At 41.1% G+C, this 19,011-nt stretch overlaps 1 protein-coding gene across 1 annotated transcript; it reads right to left on the bottom strand.

Moving 5' to 3' along the window:
• Window positions 1-9,550: 9,550 nt before the first annotated feature.
• LOC138924050 (SLAM family member 9-like) lies at window positions 9,551-12,526 on the bottom strand. Its single transcript, XM_070266813.1, has 4 exons — window positions 12,342-12,526; window positions 10,943-11,266; window positions 10,230-10,502; window positions 9,551-10,075 (listed from the first exon to the last, which is right to left on the bottom strand). Exons 2-4 carry the CDS (start codon window positions 11,022-11,024, stop codon window positions 9,924-9,926), a joined length of 507 nt encoding a protein of 168 aa, XP_070122914.1. The 5' UTR covers window positions 11,025-11,266; window positions 12,342-12,526; the 3' UTR covers window positions 9,551-9,923.
• Between the last annotated feature and the right edge of the window lie 6,485 nt (window positions 12,527-19,011).

Below are 19,011 nucleotides of genomic sequence, written 5' to 3' on the forward strand. Positions count from 1 at the left end.
CAAAGCTTCAGGGAGAAACTGCGTTATGACACACAAAGTTCCTTCTTTAGAATGAAACATCCCTCTGATTTTCTATTACACCAGTAGAGTTTGTTCACTCCTGTTAAGGCAGCTAGTGGCTTGGTGACTTATAAGGCTTGGTTGTGGATGCAATTTGGAGAGGAGAGACTGACGTCATCAGTCTACCATTCTCCCTTCTGTGCAATACGGCACTCACCAGTTGTCACATTGAAACTGAGAATGAGACAACTAAATGAATATGGTCCCACTGTGCGCCATCTTACGGGACCAAGACACCTCCTAATGAAACTGCTAACAGTGCTGTTGGGTCACCGTCCCTCACTGTGAGCGCTGGCACTGGGCAGCACACAACATACGAAGATGATGGGTCTTGTTTTCAATCTTGATTTGTTGCTCAATGTGCAATGTTAGGGTTCCGTGGAACCTTGGTTATAAACCCTAATTTAGATCTTCATGACTATAAGAGTGAAGTAAGCCAAGAACACCTGCTTTTTAGTTTTTCCTTCTTTACAATCCTTACATGTGCCAGACACTGCTCTACCTACTTTATATACGTTAACTAACTTAATCTTCACAACCACCTGACAAGGTGGCTATACTATTATTATCTCCATTTTACAAATGAGGAAACTGAGGCACTAAGAAGCTAGGTCACTTACTCAAGGTTACACAGCTAGCTTACACACAGCTCTTGTGACACTGTTGACTCTTCACCCCTGGAATGGTAAGAGTTTCCCGCTGTTGCTAGACTCTGGAGACCTCATATTCCTTTGTTTCTCAGTCCTGCCCACACCTCTATAAGTGGTCTTTTCATTAAAGCCTGATCATTTGACTCTTTGGGGGTGAATTTTGCTTCCTGTGAGGACCCTAACCAATACAGTGTCTTATGTCACATACCAATAGTTCTGTGTCCTCATTCCAAATTTACAACTTTGCATCAAATCTTCTGTTGTTCAATGTGACTCTCCTCTCCTCTACATGTTACTTGAACTAGCGATAAACTAATTTATTCCAAATTGTGAATGACCAACCCGCTTAACCCTTCCAGAGATGTAACTATGATTTTCTAAGTAAATTAAGTGGGGGTGTATTTTTCAGTAAAATTATAAACTGAAGTATAATATATACAGAAATATGTCCAAGTTATGGGTATATAGCCGAATGAATTTTCATGAAGTGAGCACACCTAGGTAAGTGGCACCCAGATCCAGAAAATATTTTCAAATTCAGTTTATTCAGCAGTCACTTATCTTCTTTCATTCCCAGCATCCAGGACAGAGTCTAGGTCATTCATTTTTTCTGGTCCATGAGTTAGACAGCCAAGGTAGAAGCCACTGGTATAATAATGAAACGTCCTCACACGTCTGTCTGTGAAAGCACTTTGTAATCTGTATGTTCAGTACCACAAAAGCTTAAACATTTTTCTAAAGGCTTAGCTCCGAGTTCTCCTCCACCCTGAAAGTTTCTGTCTTTGATGATGTCATCCTGCCAGTGTCTCCCCTCTTTTCTCTTTTTCAGGACTCTTGCCGGTACTATTCCATTGCTATTCATCCTATGTTGCTTTTTCTGTCTGTGCTCACGTGTGTTGCTGGGGAAGGAAATGTTTCTTATAGCTGATAACCGACACTCAAGAAATACTTGTGGTCTTGTCCACTACATATTCACCACCCCTTTTACTTTGGATATGCAGCTGGGGAATGAGTGGTATTATGGGTTGCATGTTTGTGTCCCCCCAAAATTCATGTGTCAGAACCCCAACCCCCAATGTGATGGTATTAGGAGGTGGGGCCTTTAGAAGGTAATTAGGATTAGATGAGGTTATAAAGGTGGAGCCCCCATGAATGAGATTAGTGCCGTTATAGGAGTCACAAGAGCTTGCTTCTTGTGTTCTACTCTCCACCATGTGAGGACACAATGAGAAGCTGGCGGCCTGCAACCCAGAAGAGGGTTCTCACCAAACCAGACTCTGCTGGCACCCTGATCCTGGACTTCCAGCCTTCAGAACTCTGAGAAATAAGTTTCTGTTGTTTATAAGCCACCTCGTTTATGGTACCTTGTTACAGCAGCTCAAATTGCCTAAGACAGATGTCAGGAAGGGTTGGGATACCAAACAGATGTTTGCAATAAGTTCATAGAACAAGATTATTGACCGGAATAAGAATCCACCTGTGATTCCTTTTGCCTGATGTTTTCCGTGTGCAGTGATTTATAGTCTCGGGAGTTACCAGGCAGAGACCAGGGATGGGGCTGTGTAAGAGCTCTTTTTTTCCCCTAAGGTATAATTGACACATAACATTATATTATTTTTGGGTGTACAGCATAACAATTCAATATTGGCATATATTGTGAAATGATCACCACAATAAGTCTAGTTAACATCCGTCACTATACATGGTTACAAAATTTTTTATTTCTTCCTTGTGAGGGAGACGATTTTTCACGTGAATATATATCTGTTTTGCAGTGGTTAAAATGTACTTCATAGTAGACATTGCTTTAAATGTGTTAACAATGGATGGATATTGGGTGGCGACTAGTAGTATGAGGCACAATAAGTAATAAAAGTGGTTTATTGTTATTATTATTCTATTACAATTAACAAATTCAACACTGGGATCTGGTCAAGACTAACTTTCCAGCATTAAATTTGATGATATTTCTACTCTTATCTGAAGAGCCCTAGAGTTTGATAAAGACTATGAGCTTGCTAGGTCAAAGCCACTATGAAATTCTTATAGCTCCATTTATTCATGTGTATTTTCATACCTACTATGTGAAAGTCATTGTATTAGCTATTAGGCAAAAGGAAGAGACTAGCATGGGGGGAGAAGGAATAACCTTGATATTAAAACCAGAAGATAGTTTGAGAAATGAAATTTAGATCCTGTCTCACTCATGAACATAATTGCAAATATCTTAAGCTATTGGCAAGATTATACTGAGTGCAAGAAGCCTTACACAAAAGAGTGCTTACCTTATGACTCCATTTACATGAAATTGTTGAACAGTCAAAACTAATCTATGGTGAAAAAAATCAGAACATTGGTTGCCTCTGTTGGGTCTAGGGGCCAGAATTCACTGGATGGGACACAAGCAAACTTTAGAGATGACAATAAAGTTCTATATCTTGATAAGGATTTGGATTTCACAGGTGTGTTATTTGGAGTTGAGGTCATTCAAGAATGCTGAAGCCATTCACCTCGAGCATGTTGTGGAATCACTCTTGTGTTAAAATACAGAAAATATACTGGAAGAGGGTGAGACCCCACTCATGCATTCAGTGAACTTCTATTGAATATTTGCTCTGTGCAATATCCTGTTTTAGGCGCTAGGGATTTCTTTTTTTTCAAACGTAGCAAGATAGAGTTCTTGCCTTTAAGAAGTGATTCTTCAACTAGAGGCTCTCATCAGATGCTTTGGTGAATAAAAAAAAATCATGGATACAGACTGAGTATAAAGACACCATATAGTTGTTAAAAAGAGTTAAAGAAATAGAAGCTAATTGTAAAATGTTACAGAGAGGAAGAAATGAAAGCAGCAGGTATAGAATATGTGTGAGCAGTTTGGCAGAATGTTCTTCCTCACTTCAGGGAATTTTGTAATTAACAGCTGTGATTACAACACATGTTTATTTCTAGTATTGCTCAAAGGCTACATTTCTTAAGTTTGGGTGTGTTTGGGTAATAAGATGTAAGAATGGCTTGTTTTTTGAGCTTTTTCTGGGAACATAATTCCCCACAGTAACTATCCAAAATGTACTCTACCCTTGCATTCTGCCACTCCGTATCTCCGTATTTGTTCTCAGGAGGACCACTTGATAAATGTGTCAGGCTTATTCATTCATTCATTCATGCCACAGGTATTTACGGTATGCCCATAGAACAGACACTGTTCCAGGCACTTAGGACAATTAGTGAACAAAATAAAGATCCCTGACTTTTTGTTCAGCTTATATTTTACAGAGTAGGCAGACAATAACAATAAACTTAACAAGTTAGTAAATTACATAGTATGTGTGAAAGTTGTAAGTGCAATCGTAAAAATGAAAAAAAAATGCAGAGTAAGGAGAGCCAAGAGTTCACGGAAGTGGGGTGCAGGAAGCTGCAATTTTAAAGGTCAGGGTAGGCCTCATGGAGAAGATGACATTTGAACAAAGACTTGGAGGAGGTGAGAGAATTAGTCACATGAATCTGAGGGAGGAACAATCCAGCAACGAGAGCAGCCAGTGCAGAGACTTTGATTCAGAGGCAGGAGTGACTAATGAGACCAGTGTGGCTGGTGCAGAGTGAGCAAGAACAGAGTAGGAGATGAGGCCGGAAAGGGAGGTTCAGGGAAACAGATTGTGCAGGACTTCATAGCCCTTTAGGGACTTTTGCTTTTACTGTGAGTGAAAGGGGAAACCACTTGCAAGATTTTGAACAAAGGAAAGACGTGATCTGACTAAACTTTTACTTTGATGGATGTATTGAGAGTAGACTGAAAACGGGCAAAACCAGAAGCAGACAGCAGGAGGTTATTCCAATAATCCAGCGATGGAACAAAATCTTTCCTCCAGCCCGATCCCAGTGCCCACTGGAAACACTCAGAGGGCTGCAAAGCAGAGGCATTACACTGAAGGACGTGGTGAAAGAAAGAACAAGCACAAATCTAGGAGGGGGCCTTTACCATTAGCGCGTAGAAGTAGATTAGTTTACCAGGTGAGTTACCATGCTAGAGAGGTAACTCTTCCTAGGTGTAAGACCCAGTACAGGTCTTGTACCTGAGCTTGATAATGCAAGATCTGAGCACCAGCAAGGCAGCATTGTGGAGGCTCACCCGGGCTAGGAAGATGAAGCAAGGGAAGCCTACAAGTGGAGGGGAAACAGTGGTGCTAAGGGGAGGCTTCACTGATTCAAGAGGTATTTAATAAGTATCAGTATGTGCTAGGAACTGTATGAGGCAGTAGAGAGAGAAACATAGAAGACATAGTCCCTGCCCTCAAGGAGCTCACAACCTGGTTGAGGAGACCAAGAAGAAAAAAAATCATTGTAAAACAGTGAGCAACATCTCAGGTGTGAACTAGGTACAGTTATGACACAAAAGAGTCATTGGTCAAACTTGTCCAAGAGATCAAGGAAGGTTTCATATGGGAGAGGATACTTAGGTTTGATCTTGAAAGATGTGTATCGCTAGTCAAAGGGGGCTGGCATTCCAGGAAGTGGGAAGTGTACATAAATATAGACATAGATGTAAATGTAAATATAGATATATAAAAAGTGTAGTCATCTGAAGGAGCATGTTCTCGTGGGATGTTCGGGTAGTTCTATATGGCTGGATCTTATGCGTGCAAAGAAGAGTAGAAGGAAATGAGTCCTCAAAGGGCAAAGGAGTTTGGATCTCATCCATGTGCTGACCTCATGATCTTCTACTCAGTGTCCACTTTGCCCCATCTCCATTGTGCAGCATCCAAGTAGTATGAAAGATTGACCCCTTGGCTCTGGGAATGGGTCATGAATAGTCTAAGCTATTTTAATGACCCCAGACCCTTGCTAGTGGTTGGTTCAGGATCTCTAAACCAATCCATGGATGACATTCCCTTAACCAGAGAGATAGGTTCAGAAATTGTACTCAGGATGAAATACGAGCTTACGAAATTTGAGAGGTTTGCTGGGGGCTTCTGGGTAAAGTTTTCTCACTCCTTACCACAAGAAGAGGCAGTTTTTCTCGCTCAGCGGACATCCTATGTAAACGTGAACACTGAAACTGCTGCAGACACCTTGCGACCTCCTGAAGAATGAAACTGATAGTGGGAAAGGCAGACCTGAGAGAATTGCAGGGAAATGGTGCTAAGAGCCAGTAGATTGACGACATGAAGGTTTACCTTCTTCCCAAGCTTCACATTACATGAGGCAAGAAGTTTCTCTACTGAATTTCCTTATTGAATCAATTTGAGAAACGTTTTCTATTATATGCAACATAAACCTATCTAACTCATACATCCCAGTAGGGAAATAAATATCATTTGTCATTTCAGAAAGATAATGCTGGTGAATTGAAAGGGGTAAAACTAGAGGTATGGCTTAAAATATAATTGAATTAGTCAGGAAAGACAACAAGAGTGTAAATTTAAGCTATGCTCTGGGCATGGGTGGGAAGCTATAGACACAAGACTTTTTAAGTGGTAGAAAGGACATGATTAATCATTGGATGTATTAATAAATGAGAAGGAATTTTGAATAATGTCTAGTTTTCTATTTTGGGAGATGTTGGACAGTGGTAACATTGAGAGAGAGGATAAGATCAAGGCAAAATAATATTAATGGCTTGCTCTTAATCTGAATAATGGGGGTAACTGTGCCTACCTTCTGCTGTCCTTGGGGATATTCATTGAGATAACATACAAAGTACCTAGAACACAGGAGATGCTCAATAAATAACAATAATGTCATCTCATTACCTGTAATCCTCTTCTGACCTCCTTTGTCTCTTCCTGTGAAAAAAGAAAAGTCTTTCCATATTGCACGATGAAGATCTCAAATGCCACCTCCCTTGCAGCACATTTTCTGCTCCTCCAATTAGATGTAGTATTTTGTATCTGTGTGCCCCCCGCGACCCCAGCCTTGCCCCCATCACATTCACTAGACATCTCAGTCAACCATGCTCTCTTATCTTCCTACCTGCTGCAGCCACAAAAGCAGCACTTGAAACATATGATACACAGGGGCCAGCTTCTTGGGAAGCTCCTGATTCCTCTGCTTTCCAGGAGAAAGTTAGTTCTTGGGAATTTGTAGAAATCTTGGGGACGCTTCTCCAGGTCATGGAATTAGGAAATTCCATCTAAACTTCAAGAGCTGGAGAGGGCTTCAGTGCAACCTGGAGTTACTCCTGGGTTAGCCAAGGAGGCAGCTGAATCATCCCTGAGGCCCCAGGAAAAAAGTGTTTTATGCTTGGGAGATGCCATATTTTACTTGGGAGAGGGTTCGCTGTCCCCCGTTGTTAATGTGAATTGAAGTACTTTAATTCATCAGGGGAGCTGTGGGACATGAATTCAGAGGACAGGCTGGTGAAGCAGAGGAATAGTACAGTGGTGAGCTGTGAGGTTAAGGAGTTGCCTGAGGCGGGTGCACCAAGAGAACCCAGGAAAGGAAAGGAAAAAGAGGGCTTGCTGATGACAAACTTCACTAAGCACCTACTGTGCAGATGGACCATGCTAACTGGGCACTGGGGGATACAAAGATCATTTAGGCTTGAGGCACTCAAAGTTTAGGAAGGGAAAGAGACAAAAAAGAGATTAATTTGAAAATAGCAAAAAAAATACAATAGTTGTGGTATGAAATATGTACAGGAGTGGCATGAAACAGAAGTGAATGCTTTTCTTTTTGAGTGTAGAAGAGAAGTGAGTTTTTTATTTGTTTTAATCAAGCACACGATAGAGTGACTACATACTGCTGGAATTAATGCGAAGTATTGTGCTTAGATGCTCTATAATTTCTTCATAAGTTGTACTTTAAAACAATAACAGCAATGATAGTATTAACTGTTGTGTGTTTCCTTGAGGTACACCCTACTTAGGCTATTTTGAGGAAGTTGTTATGTGTTTTCTCTTTCTTTTTCCTTTTTAACTGCTTCAATGAGGTGTGAACAACATACAAAAAGCTGTATAGACATCATAGCAATGCCATAAACTTATCCATCACCTCCAAATTTTCCTCCCACCTCCCTTTGTGATAAGAGCATATAAGCTCTACCCTCTTAGCAACTTTTTAAGTATACAATATAGTATTGTTAATCATACACCCTATGTTATACAGTAGAACTCTAGAACTTACTTATTTTGCATAACTGAAACTTCATACCCTTTGGCCAATACCTCCTCATTTCCCTCTCCCCCCAGGCCCTGGCGACCACCATTCTACTCACTGTTTCTATAGACACACACACACACACATACATACACACGATGGAACGTGATTCAGCCTTAAAAAGAAGCAAATTCTACAACTTGGATGAAATTGAGGACTTTATGCTAAATGAAATAAGACAGTCACAAAAGAACAAATACTGTATAATTTCACTTATTTGAGATACCTAGAGTAGTCAAATTCATAGAGACAGAAAGTAGAATGGCGGTTACCAGGCGCTAGAAGGAGAGAAGAATGGAGAGTTATTTTTTAATTGGTACACAATTTCAGTTTTGCAAAATAAAAAGAGTTCTGGCTCCAGCCCGATGGTGTAGTGGTTAAGTTCCCACGCTCTGCTTCCGTGGCCCAGGGTTCGCAAGTTTGGATCCCACGCGCAGACCTAGCACCGCTCCTCAAGCCATGCTGTGGCAGTGTCCCACACAGCACAGATGTTAGCTCAGTGACAACCTTCCTTACAAAAAAATAAATACATTTTAAAAACAAAATAAAATAAAAAGAGTTCTGTGGACGGGTGGTGGTGATGGTGACACAACAATATAAATGCGTTTAACGCCCCCGACTGTCCACTTAAGAATGACTCTATGTTATACGTATTTTGCCACAATAGAAAAAGTATCAAGGACAATAAAACAACGAGAGTTTCCCCTGAAAGACCTTCCCTAGCCCCCTACAGTAGGTTAGGGCCTTCATCATGCAACTTTATACTGCACTGCAGTGCCTCCAACGTATTCCTTATCACCCTCCATTGCAATTACTGTTTAATTGGTCACCATCCAATGTTGCAGTTAAGCCTTTGGAGACAAACATCTGTCTTAATGCGTTTGTAGCCACCAAAATTGATTTCCTCTGGGAACACAGCTAGACCACTTAGCAAACTCCCTTTCGCTTAGGTACGGCTATATACCTAAGCTCTCACTGATGAAATGTGGTCCAAACTAACAAGTGCCACTTCTACATTTGGCCCTAGAAATCTCCCCTGTGTGGTCTTAATGAGCATTTTCCCCAGACTGCAATGTTGATGCCCCAGGTGACATGCGGGGCCACGTGTTGAGCCAAGGACCAATGTCAGCAGAGGTCCCTGAAAGACTGTATGGAAATGAGTTGACCTGTTGACATGAACTTCCATCCAGGACTTTTACGTGAGCAAGACAGAAATTCTATTGTGTGTGTCACTGAAACTTTGGGAGTCTACTTGCTACTGTATTTGAACCTGCTTTACTAATCCACCTACGTAAGTCACTTAACTTACCTGACCTCATCATTCACAGTGGTGTGAGCTGGGGCAAGTGACTTAGATCCTCTTACGTTCAGCTTCTTCATTGGTCACATGGGTATAAGAGAGTTTGTTTCGTGGAGTTGTGGTCATAAGTAAGGAGGGCAACATATTATACACTTAGCCCACAGTAGGAGCTTATTGATGATTATGATTTTACTTCAATGGGCTAGAATGGCCCCCACAATCCCTGTTCTCCCACCTCTAATTACCAACATCCTTCAAAGTACACTTAAAATGCTCCATACTTTGGAAATTTCAGTCCACTAATCTGGATGTGCCTCTCTATTCAAGCAGCTATATGGAACTCTGCCTTGTATTACAGCTATGGTATTTCAAGAATTCTAAGACACCATTGATTTTTAAAAGCAGTATTATTTTAATAACAGTATTTCAGGAGAAAAATACGCTACCCTTTTAGCTCTACACATTAATGTTATGACTCATCTTGATTTCAGAAACCTTAAATTATGGGGGAAATTTCTTCTTAGAATAGATAACATATGATATTGATACAATTATTTTATTTATTTTTGCCCCAAATTCCTCATTCTCTTGCATTGTGCACACACATGGGCTCACACATGCAAGATATGAAATCTTATCCCATTGGTCTTTGACAAGCCATAGTACTACACTGTGAAAAGAGTACAGGGAAGTAATATAATTTAACTGAGCCACAGAGAAGTGATGGCCTCATCCAGACTTTCCTGGGGCACTGGTGGCCTTCATGGACCTGAGTTAGACATAAGGTGTTTGCTGAGTACATGTGTCTGGATATGCCAAGCTCCTAGAATCCCCAGGAAAACAAGGAGAAGAAGCACCTTTACCAGGAGAATCCATGTCACTGGGCAGTAAGTGCCTGTAGCTGCTTTGGAAACTGAAAGACAAAGTAGAGAGGACAGAGCGTGTGTATATAAGTGAACAGGGTTGTTGGCAAGTGCTGAGAGCTGGAGTCTACTCTCTCTAGCTCCTTCCAAGGCTTCTCAAAACATTTCCCAGGAGTCCTGGAGAGGGTAGAAGGGGCCAGTTACCTGCACAAAGCTGCCCAGCATGGATGAGGTTGGAGATGCTATTGCTAACAGTGTTCATAGCTGTGCAGGTGTAGGTCCAATCCAGATCACCGAGGCTCCAGGAGTCATTGAGGATGGATCCTTTCTTAGACACAACAGCCCCTTGTCCCATTGATGTCCACTCATATGTGACGTTCTCTCCTCCTTCCTCCACAGAGCACCTCAAGGTGGCATGACACATCCCATTCTCAGAGATGACAGAATCCACTCTAATGTAAGGCCTGGGCAGTCGCTCTGCTTGAAGCAATGGTTTTAATAGTTAAGAGTTATAAACAGCAATAACGAACCTTATTAGGCCATCCCAGGAGGAAAGGACTCGGAAGATAAAGGGGAGACAACATATCAAGGAATCCAGAAGTCCTTTGGAGGAAAGATCCCTAATTCTTAGATTTCCAGCCTCTTAGGGGCTGAATGGAGGAAGGAGCAAGTTGTGTGATGGTTTTCAACCAGCCACAACCACAGCCATCAGCCGGAATCTGCTGGTAACTGAAGAGAACAAAAAATAATAAGAAAAGGAAAGGAAAGATCTACCTAAGAGAGGTTCTAGACTGGTCACAAGAGCGAAACTAAGAGACAACCTTTACCAAGGGTCATCCAGCCCCCACCCCCAGGCTTAGTGGATGGCCCTATTCACTCTTAGCAGTGGGGAACTTGTCCTCTATGCCCTCACTCACTGAAGATCCTCAGAGTGTAACTGGAAAACACTGAAGATGTCTCTGTGGCTATCATGGCTCTGTAAGATCCTATGTCTGCCATAGTCAGGTTACTGAGCTGCAAGGAGTAGGACTGGGCGACGTTCAGTGCATCTTTCCGTTTGGGAGCAATCACTAGGATTCGTGCGTCATTTGGGTCTATGAAGATGATAGATGTTCCATTGTGAAGCCAGGTGATGGAATAGATGTTCCCTCCTGCAGGAAGCTTCAGGGGAAGAGTTACCGACTCCCCCAGAAACCCATTCACTATCAACGGGGCTGAGCTGGTCTGTGAAACTGTGTTCTCTATAAACATAGAAGGAAGTGGTTATAAAACCTGGCCCTGACACCCTCCCCTACCCCTAAATCTCCCAGTCAGTCATAACTCTCCCAAGTTGGGGCCCACAAGAATGGTGGACATAAACAGCAGTTGGCAGTGGTGCTGTGGCTGGAGCTGGAAGTAGGCAATGCTTAAACTCTCCTTCCTGCTGGGGTCACCACTCCCCACCCCAACGGCTGTGTTCCTACTGAGGGTTATTGGCCCTGCAAGACTAGAAGTGAGACCACGGAGGGAGTCAGAGCCCAGCCTTGCCCTGCCCATGACTCTTTTTCCTTAGCCCTAATCATGACTTCCTGTTTTATGAAATGCTTCCCCTTTTCGGAGCTGGGGTTTCAATTTCATTGCAATTCTGGTGTCTCAATGGTGTGTGGAACAAGGATCCCTAGATGGTAGTCCTGATCCTGTCTCTATTTAGATGTAAAGTTTTGGGGAAACATTGATTTCTCAAGACCTGTTCTTTTGCTTTATAAAACAATGGAGATAAATGTACAGCCTTTCAGAACCAGCCCTGATGGCCTAGTGGTTAAAGTTCAGTGTGCTCTGCTTTGGCTGCCCGGGTTCAGTTCCCAGTCACAGAACCATGCCACCCATCTATCAATAGCCATGCTGTTGTGGTGGCTCACATACAACTAGAAGGACCTACAACTAGAATATACAACTATGTACTGGGGCTTTTGGGAGGAAAAAAAGAGAGAATAAGACTGGCAACAGATGTTAGCTCAGGGCGAATCTTTCCCAGCAAAAGAAAAAAAAAACAAAACGTAAAGACTTTCAGATTCCTTCCAGCCCTGACATTCACAATGTCATAATACTATGTGCCCTAGACTCTTTTCTTCTCCTCCTAGTTTCTCTTATCTACTCTCTAATCAATCTTTTTCTTTCATGTCCTGGAGTCACTCACCCTCTTCTGTCTGCCTGGTCCCCCAATCTCTCCAATGCAGTGTCCTAAGTTCTGGGAAAGGCCTTGCTGGGCAGTGCCCATGTGGACCCTCTGCCCTTCAGAAGGTCTAGCTACAGGGGAGGAGCCTCTGACCCACTCACCTGGAGACTAGAGAAGCAGGAGGAGGAGGAGAAGCTGAGCAGGAGGTCCCATGCTGGCAGGACTGATCGAGTTTGCCCTGAAGATCCCAAGGAAAAAAGAGGAAGGCAGAAGACAGCAGAAGTCCTGTTCTGCAGCACGAACAGCAAGATGAACTTCTGTTAGTTCCCATGCTCATCATTTTGCTGACCACTTCCCTTGTTGTTTTCTTTTGACTGGCCCTGATGCCCGCTTCTGATTCTGTCCTTGAGGTCATAAAGAGTAGAGAAATATGAAGATCCCACTTTAAAGAACCTAATATGCTTTAACCAATGGTTTCGATATGATTGGTTGGCTATTTTTTTAAAGTTTAATATTCCTCTTACCCCATACCCTGAATAGTTTGCAAAGTTAAATGAAAAGAATAAAACCACCAAGTGCTTCCACCTGCATATAAGTGTTAAGAATTAAGTGGAAGGTTCTACTTGGTCTGTCCTAATAATGCGCTCTTTAAAAAGTGCAGCAAAGTCCTCAGCAACACAAATCCCCCAGCACTATTGGCACTGATGAACTTGCGTCTTCTGGCTTTGACCCCACACTGTCCAGTGTCTATATGATTTCTAACCCATTTTCCTATGTGATTCACGTCTGGCCCAGTACTTCTCTAGACTTGACAGTAGACTTTGTTACATAGGCTATATTCGTGATATATCACTGGCATCATGTAACAAAAACCCAATGCAAACTAACTTGTGATACAGAGGAGAGGGGTTATAAGAATAAAGAGCCCAAGTGTAAGAATGTAGCCAGGGCTCAGAAAGTACTGGATACAGGAAATGAACACTAGGAGAAACCAAGTAGGACTCTGTTTCTTGAATCTGCACTCTATGTGTATAGTTTATTCTTTTTTGGGATCACCTCCCTCCCTCTTCCCTACCGGTAGAATATGGTCACCAGCACACAGCTGCTACAGGGCTAGCCACATGGAGAGACTGACTCATCATCATTCTCTATTTCTCTCTCTCTTTCTTCGATTTCTCTTTTTCTCCCAATTTCCAATTCCTTGTTGGAGGTGGTGAAGGGGAGCAGGGAGGAGATTCTAGTTAAGAAAGTAAGGTCGTGTGCTGCAAATTTGCCTGCCTTATTCCTACTTCCCAAAACATAAGAAATTAGGGGTGTTACCATAAAGTGGACAACCATCCTCCATGGCTGACGATAGAAGAGAATCAGTCTAACTTAAGACTGTTTTTAGAAATTTTCAACCAAACACTGAAGTTGAGATAATGGTACATGAACTCCCAAGGTACCTCCACCCAGATTCAATAATTATCACTATTTTGCTAGTCTTGTTTAGTCCATATTTTCCTAGTTCAACTATTTAAAGAAAATTCTAGATATAATGCCATTATCCTGACATATTTCAGTATGTTTTAAAATATATATAGACCTTTTCTTACATAATCTCAATGCCATTATCACAGCTAAAAAAGAGAAAAATAATTCATCGATATTATGTAATGACTGATCCATATTCAAAGTTTCCCAATGGCATGAAAATTTTTATATTCAGTTTTGTTTTAATCAGGATGAAAACAAGATCCTTATGCCTCATTTCATTATTGAATGTCATAAATATATTCTAATCTAGAGAAGTCGGTCCCCTCACCTCCTCCCTTTTTGAGACAGGTTTCTCTTTCTCTATTTCACCTTTGCTCTCTTTCTCTTTTCTTTTTAAGTATCATTATGAACTCATGAATTTTTGTATATTCAATGTGTTTCAATCAACGGCAATTATTATTTTGAGTTTAAATTCTCTCATCTTTGGCCAATGTGAGACACTGCATGTTGGCTTCTGTGTTCCTTTGACATGGCTGCAATAGTCTTTGATAATTTCTTTGAATGCTTGCACAAGAAGGTGTCCAGGCTCATCTTGTTCATAATCTGCCACAGACATAAAATCAGCCATTCCTCAAAAGATCCCTGATTCCTTTAATGAGGGAACAACATTTAGACACCACAATTTTGCCTCTACGCATACTCATTGATGTTGGGTTGTCATTGGTTACAGACCTTTTCAGTGGACAGAATTAGAAAATACATACTTTTAAAAGAAAAAATAGAACAAAAATGTCCATGCATTCTTTCCATTTTTATTTAAATTCTTTGATTTTATATATATTTCTCCCTCTTTCAAGAGAAAGTCTTCATTTCTAATAGCACTAGTGTAAAAATGTGTTTGTTTTATCCTGAAAAAATATACATAGTTTTAAAATAATATCAGAATTATTAATAACAACAATAAACATTGAGTGAGTTTTAAGATTTCTTTGCAGGTCCATTCATCCTTAGAATATCTTCCACTCAGAATGTACAATGAAAATATTGAGGCTGCTTTTCCTGCCGTCAAATCAGTGTGGGCTATGAGAGGCTCTCCGTGATCTACCTTATTACCACGGTCCTCTGTCCAAGCGAGACTGTGAGACCTTGCAGCTCAGGAAAAGGATGGATGGCAACTTTCTGTTAAGAGACAGCGAGTCTGTGCCAGGAGTTCTGTGCCTCTGTGTCTTGTGAGTAACCCCCTCTTCTACACATTGGAAACCTTATCCTGAATGTTGTGATGACAACCAAATGGAAAAGGAATTGTATTTCACTCTGACCTTGCTGTCCAAATGAACAGAGAGAGAAATAGCTAGACGCTGCGAGGAGAGGATGGAAGGAACGTGTCTGTCTATGTTCCTGCACCTAGTCTTCTTGCCCTGGTACAAATGCCACACGAGGAGACTCTCTGGAGCAGCCGAAGTAGGGGTGGTGAATGGAAGGGCTGCAGGAAGCATGGCAGCTGAGGGGGAATGCACAGAAGGTAGACAGGCCCTTTTGAACTTTTAATCTGAAAGACCAAGTTTTTACATGCATTCTGCCACTTCTGCTTGCAATATTCGAAGTACTAATAATATTTCACATTTTACTTAGATTTATAAAAGGCTTTAACATAAGTCATTTGCTCTTGTCTTTCTCAGGGTCCACTAAAATTAGCTTAAATAATCGTTATTATTTAGATGAATAAGCAAAACTCAAATTCCTTAAACGACTTCCTCTCGTTAAAATGCCTCTGCTATCAGGACAGAATATCAGAACTAGCCTGCTGAGGTGACCACTTTGAGCCTAGTGGAGAGAGTGAGGCTGAGTAAATATCACTTTAGCTTCCCAATAAAATGTAAAAAACTGAAAATTTTCACCTTTACCTCTTACCAAAGTTAAAATCAAGTGTGTCAATCATGAAAAGAAGATACATATTTCTCTCTGGAGATACAGAGATGAGACAGGTAGCCCTAAGGTGCTCTGGGTCTAATGGAGGAGAGTGAGGTTTAAGCAAATACTTATTACAATATTATATCTTATTACAGACTCAGCGTTTCCAACTCTTGGCAGTCTTCCTGTGCCGACATTGTCATCTACACTTGAAAACTTGAGCCTTCTGGAACCTTTTCTTACCTGGGCCTCCACACATACACCCGGCCAGGCCAGGAATTACCACCTCCACCAAGCCTCTGCTTCTATTATTACCTGGTGTCTCAACCTGGTTCTGCATGAGGCAATTTTATTACTAGGATATCCTTTCTGTCCTTTGTCTGTCTTCTGTGACCCAGTTCCTGTTCCCTATTCTTATATAACTTTCAACTGAGCCTTCTGGGTCCTTTATTACAAAGTAAACAAAGTCCCATATAGCTTTCATCTAATTGCAGAACGCTCCCTTTATTAATTGTCCATAACGGAAATCAGGCTGGCTATCAACACCATTTTAATCGGCTTCTGGGGTATCCCATAGTATATTGAGTAATCTAAGATCCTTAGCAAGCCTTATGAGGACCTGCCATTATCTTCAGTCTCATTCCTACCCGTGTCTGTCTTGTAGCTTACACCTCAACAACCTTAAAATGCTTCTATCCTTCCCTATGGTGTGGTCTCTCACCTACATTCTTGGCTCCTGCTATGCTATCTGTCTGGAATGCTCTTTCTCTCATCCCTTATTTCTCCTTCCCCTGCATGAGGTAACTCTTAATCATTCCTTAGGAATCAGCCAAAAATAATAAAAATAACAGCTACCATTTGTTGAGCAATTACTAAATGCTGAACCCCTGAATGCTCTCCTTTAATCCCTTCAGCACCCATGCGTGGTAGGTTCTGTTATTATTCCCACTTTCTGGATGAGGGAAGTGAGGCTTTGAGAGCACTGGGATCACTTTCTCAGGAGGCTCCCACCCACCAAACAGGGTTAAGTGTTTCCGTAATATTCTATGCATATTTTTATCATTGCATTTAGCATATAGTGTTATAATCATATGTGTATATGTTTTCTTTTTTTAACTGGGCAGTGGATTCCTTGAGAGCAGAGATTGTTTCTTACTTACCTAAATTCTCAAAACTAGCAAGATCGCTGAATCAATGAATATTTGCTGTGTGAATGACTCACTTTATAAACGGATGGATGAATGAATGAATGAATACCATAATATAGACCTGTTCAAGTATTATAGAAGCATAGAGGAGGTAGCACAAGCTGCCTAAGAGCAGGAAAAAAAAGGACTCAGAGAGGAGGTGACCTCTTGAATATTCCTGAATGAAGAGTAGGAGGTATCAGACAGACAAAGAAGGGAGGGCACAGCAGCAGCTTTGGGGCATGGCATGCACAAAGATCCCAGATTTAGGGTGTCCCAATGTGTCTGGGCAAGCCTGGGAAATAGAGTATGTGTATTTAGAAGCAGCAGGAGATAGCAATCTAAAGGGAGAGAAAAGGCCATATCATAAAGGACTTTGCATAAGGCATCCTGAATGGCTGTAAACTGGAAAGAACCTGATTAAACTGTTTAAATCATCTATTTAGACAGTGGGTGGAGAATGGCTTGAGAGGAACATGGAGAGACCTCTGAGGAGTTAATCCGAACCACGTAGGAAAGAGGCAAGGACGTGAGTGAAGGTGATGGCAGTGAAGAAGATGAAGAAGATGGGATGGATTAAATGATCGGCTGTAGAAGTGACTGAACTTAGTTGAAGGTTATTTGTGGGAGGTGAGGGAGAGGAAGAAGTTTCAAATGACTCCAAAGTTTTTGACTTGGGAAATCAGATGATAGTGGTGCTATAAACCAGTAGTGAGAACCAAAAAAAAAGAACAGCAGGTTTTGGTGAGAGAAGGAACAGACAGACAGAGAGAAAAGATAATGAATTCTGTTTGGAGTACATTGATTCTATAGTACCTATGTGACATCCAGGCAAATTACACGCATCATCTCATTTACCCTTTGCAAAGCCATTTGCAGTAGATGACATATCCCTATTTTGTGGGGAAAGAAACTATAGCTTCTTACTAAATAACTTGTCCAAGATCAAACTGTTAACATGCTGTTACACTCCTTATCTTACCAATGTTCCCTGTTCCACTTAAATATGTTCAGTGTGGTCACCTTGGAACTGTGTGATAAAGTGCCCAAGCAGGAGACTTGAGGGCTTGGCAGTGGATCCTGATATGTGGAATCTTGTCATTTTTCCTAGAGAAGAGCCACCCCTTGTTCTTTGCTGAATGGCAGTATGCCATCTTCCGTGCTTTCACAGACAAGGGCATAGGGCAATGTTAGAAATAAAAGAAGGAAGTCACAAAGAGACTTTCCTAACAGTATACGGAACTGACCATAAATAGATGTGGTAACCATGGACAGGAAATGTTTTCTGATTTTACAGCATGATAGAGCTTCCAAAAAACACCAATGTGCAAAATGCTGTGTAGTGTGACTTTTTAGTGTCAGAATTTGGAGCTGGGTCTGCCTTTATAATCAGTACAGTCAAAATCAAGTAGATATTAGGAGATGAACGGATTCCTCTGCTGGCATGAAGGTAAAGGAGAGACTTTCTATAGCCATAGGAAGGCTGCAGGTAAGAACCCGAGCCCTCACTTACTGCATGTCTTCACTGAGGAGGATAATAGCAATTGAAGAAATCGATGAGAAGAGACCTTAAGAGGTCTTTGGAAAGTCTCTGGATTCTAGAAAAGAAGACATATTTTATGCAAGTTCATTGCAGAAAAATCAAACAAAATACAAAGGCATGCAGAAGAAAGCAGAAATCCTCTAAAATCTTACCATTCATAAATGATTCTTGCTAATATTTTGGCAAAATTCTTTCTGGACGTCTCTCTGTGCATATACATATACACGTAAGCATGCATACACACACACACACACATAACCACACACAACATGTGCATATATGGAATCATCTGACTCGCTGATCTGTAACCTTTTATAACTCAAAAAATATATCATGGGCATCTTTCTACATCCATGAAATCAGATATTCATAATCCTTTTATGATGGCTTAGTGTGCTATTGAGGGTATATATCAATTTACAGAAAACAATACAGTAAGTTTTTCTCAACAACGTGACAGCAAAAGATTTCACACTTACATTTTTGAAAATTTACCCAGCTCTCTCTATAGGTTAAATTCCTAGAAATAGTATTGTTTGGTCAAAGACCTGTACATTTAAATTTTTGATATGCATTTACAAAATTGTCCTGCTCCCCAAATATTGCACCAATTTACCAGATGGAAAATTCTTAAAGTATTCTTGATTCACTTGGATTCCCCTGCTTGTGTCATGTCATGGAAAATGAAGGCCACATAAATAACATCACACATAC

This window comes from Equus caballus, chromosome 5, assembly GCF_041296265.1.
Source record: "Equus caballus isolate H_3958 breed thoroughbred chromosome 5, TB-T2T, whole genome shotgun sequence".
In the NCBI taxonomy this organism is placed as follows: domain Eukaryota; kingdom Metazoa; phylum Chordata; class Mammalia; order Perissodactyla; family Equidae; genus Equus; species Equus caballus.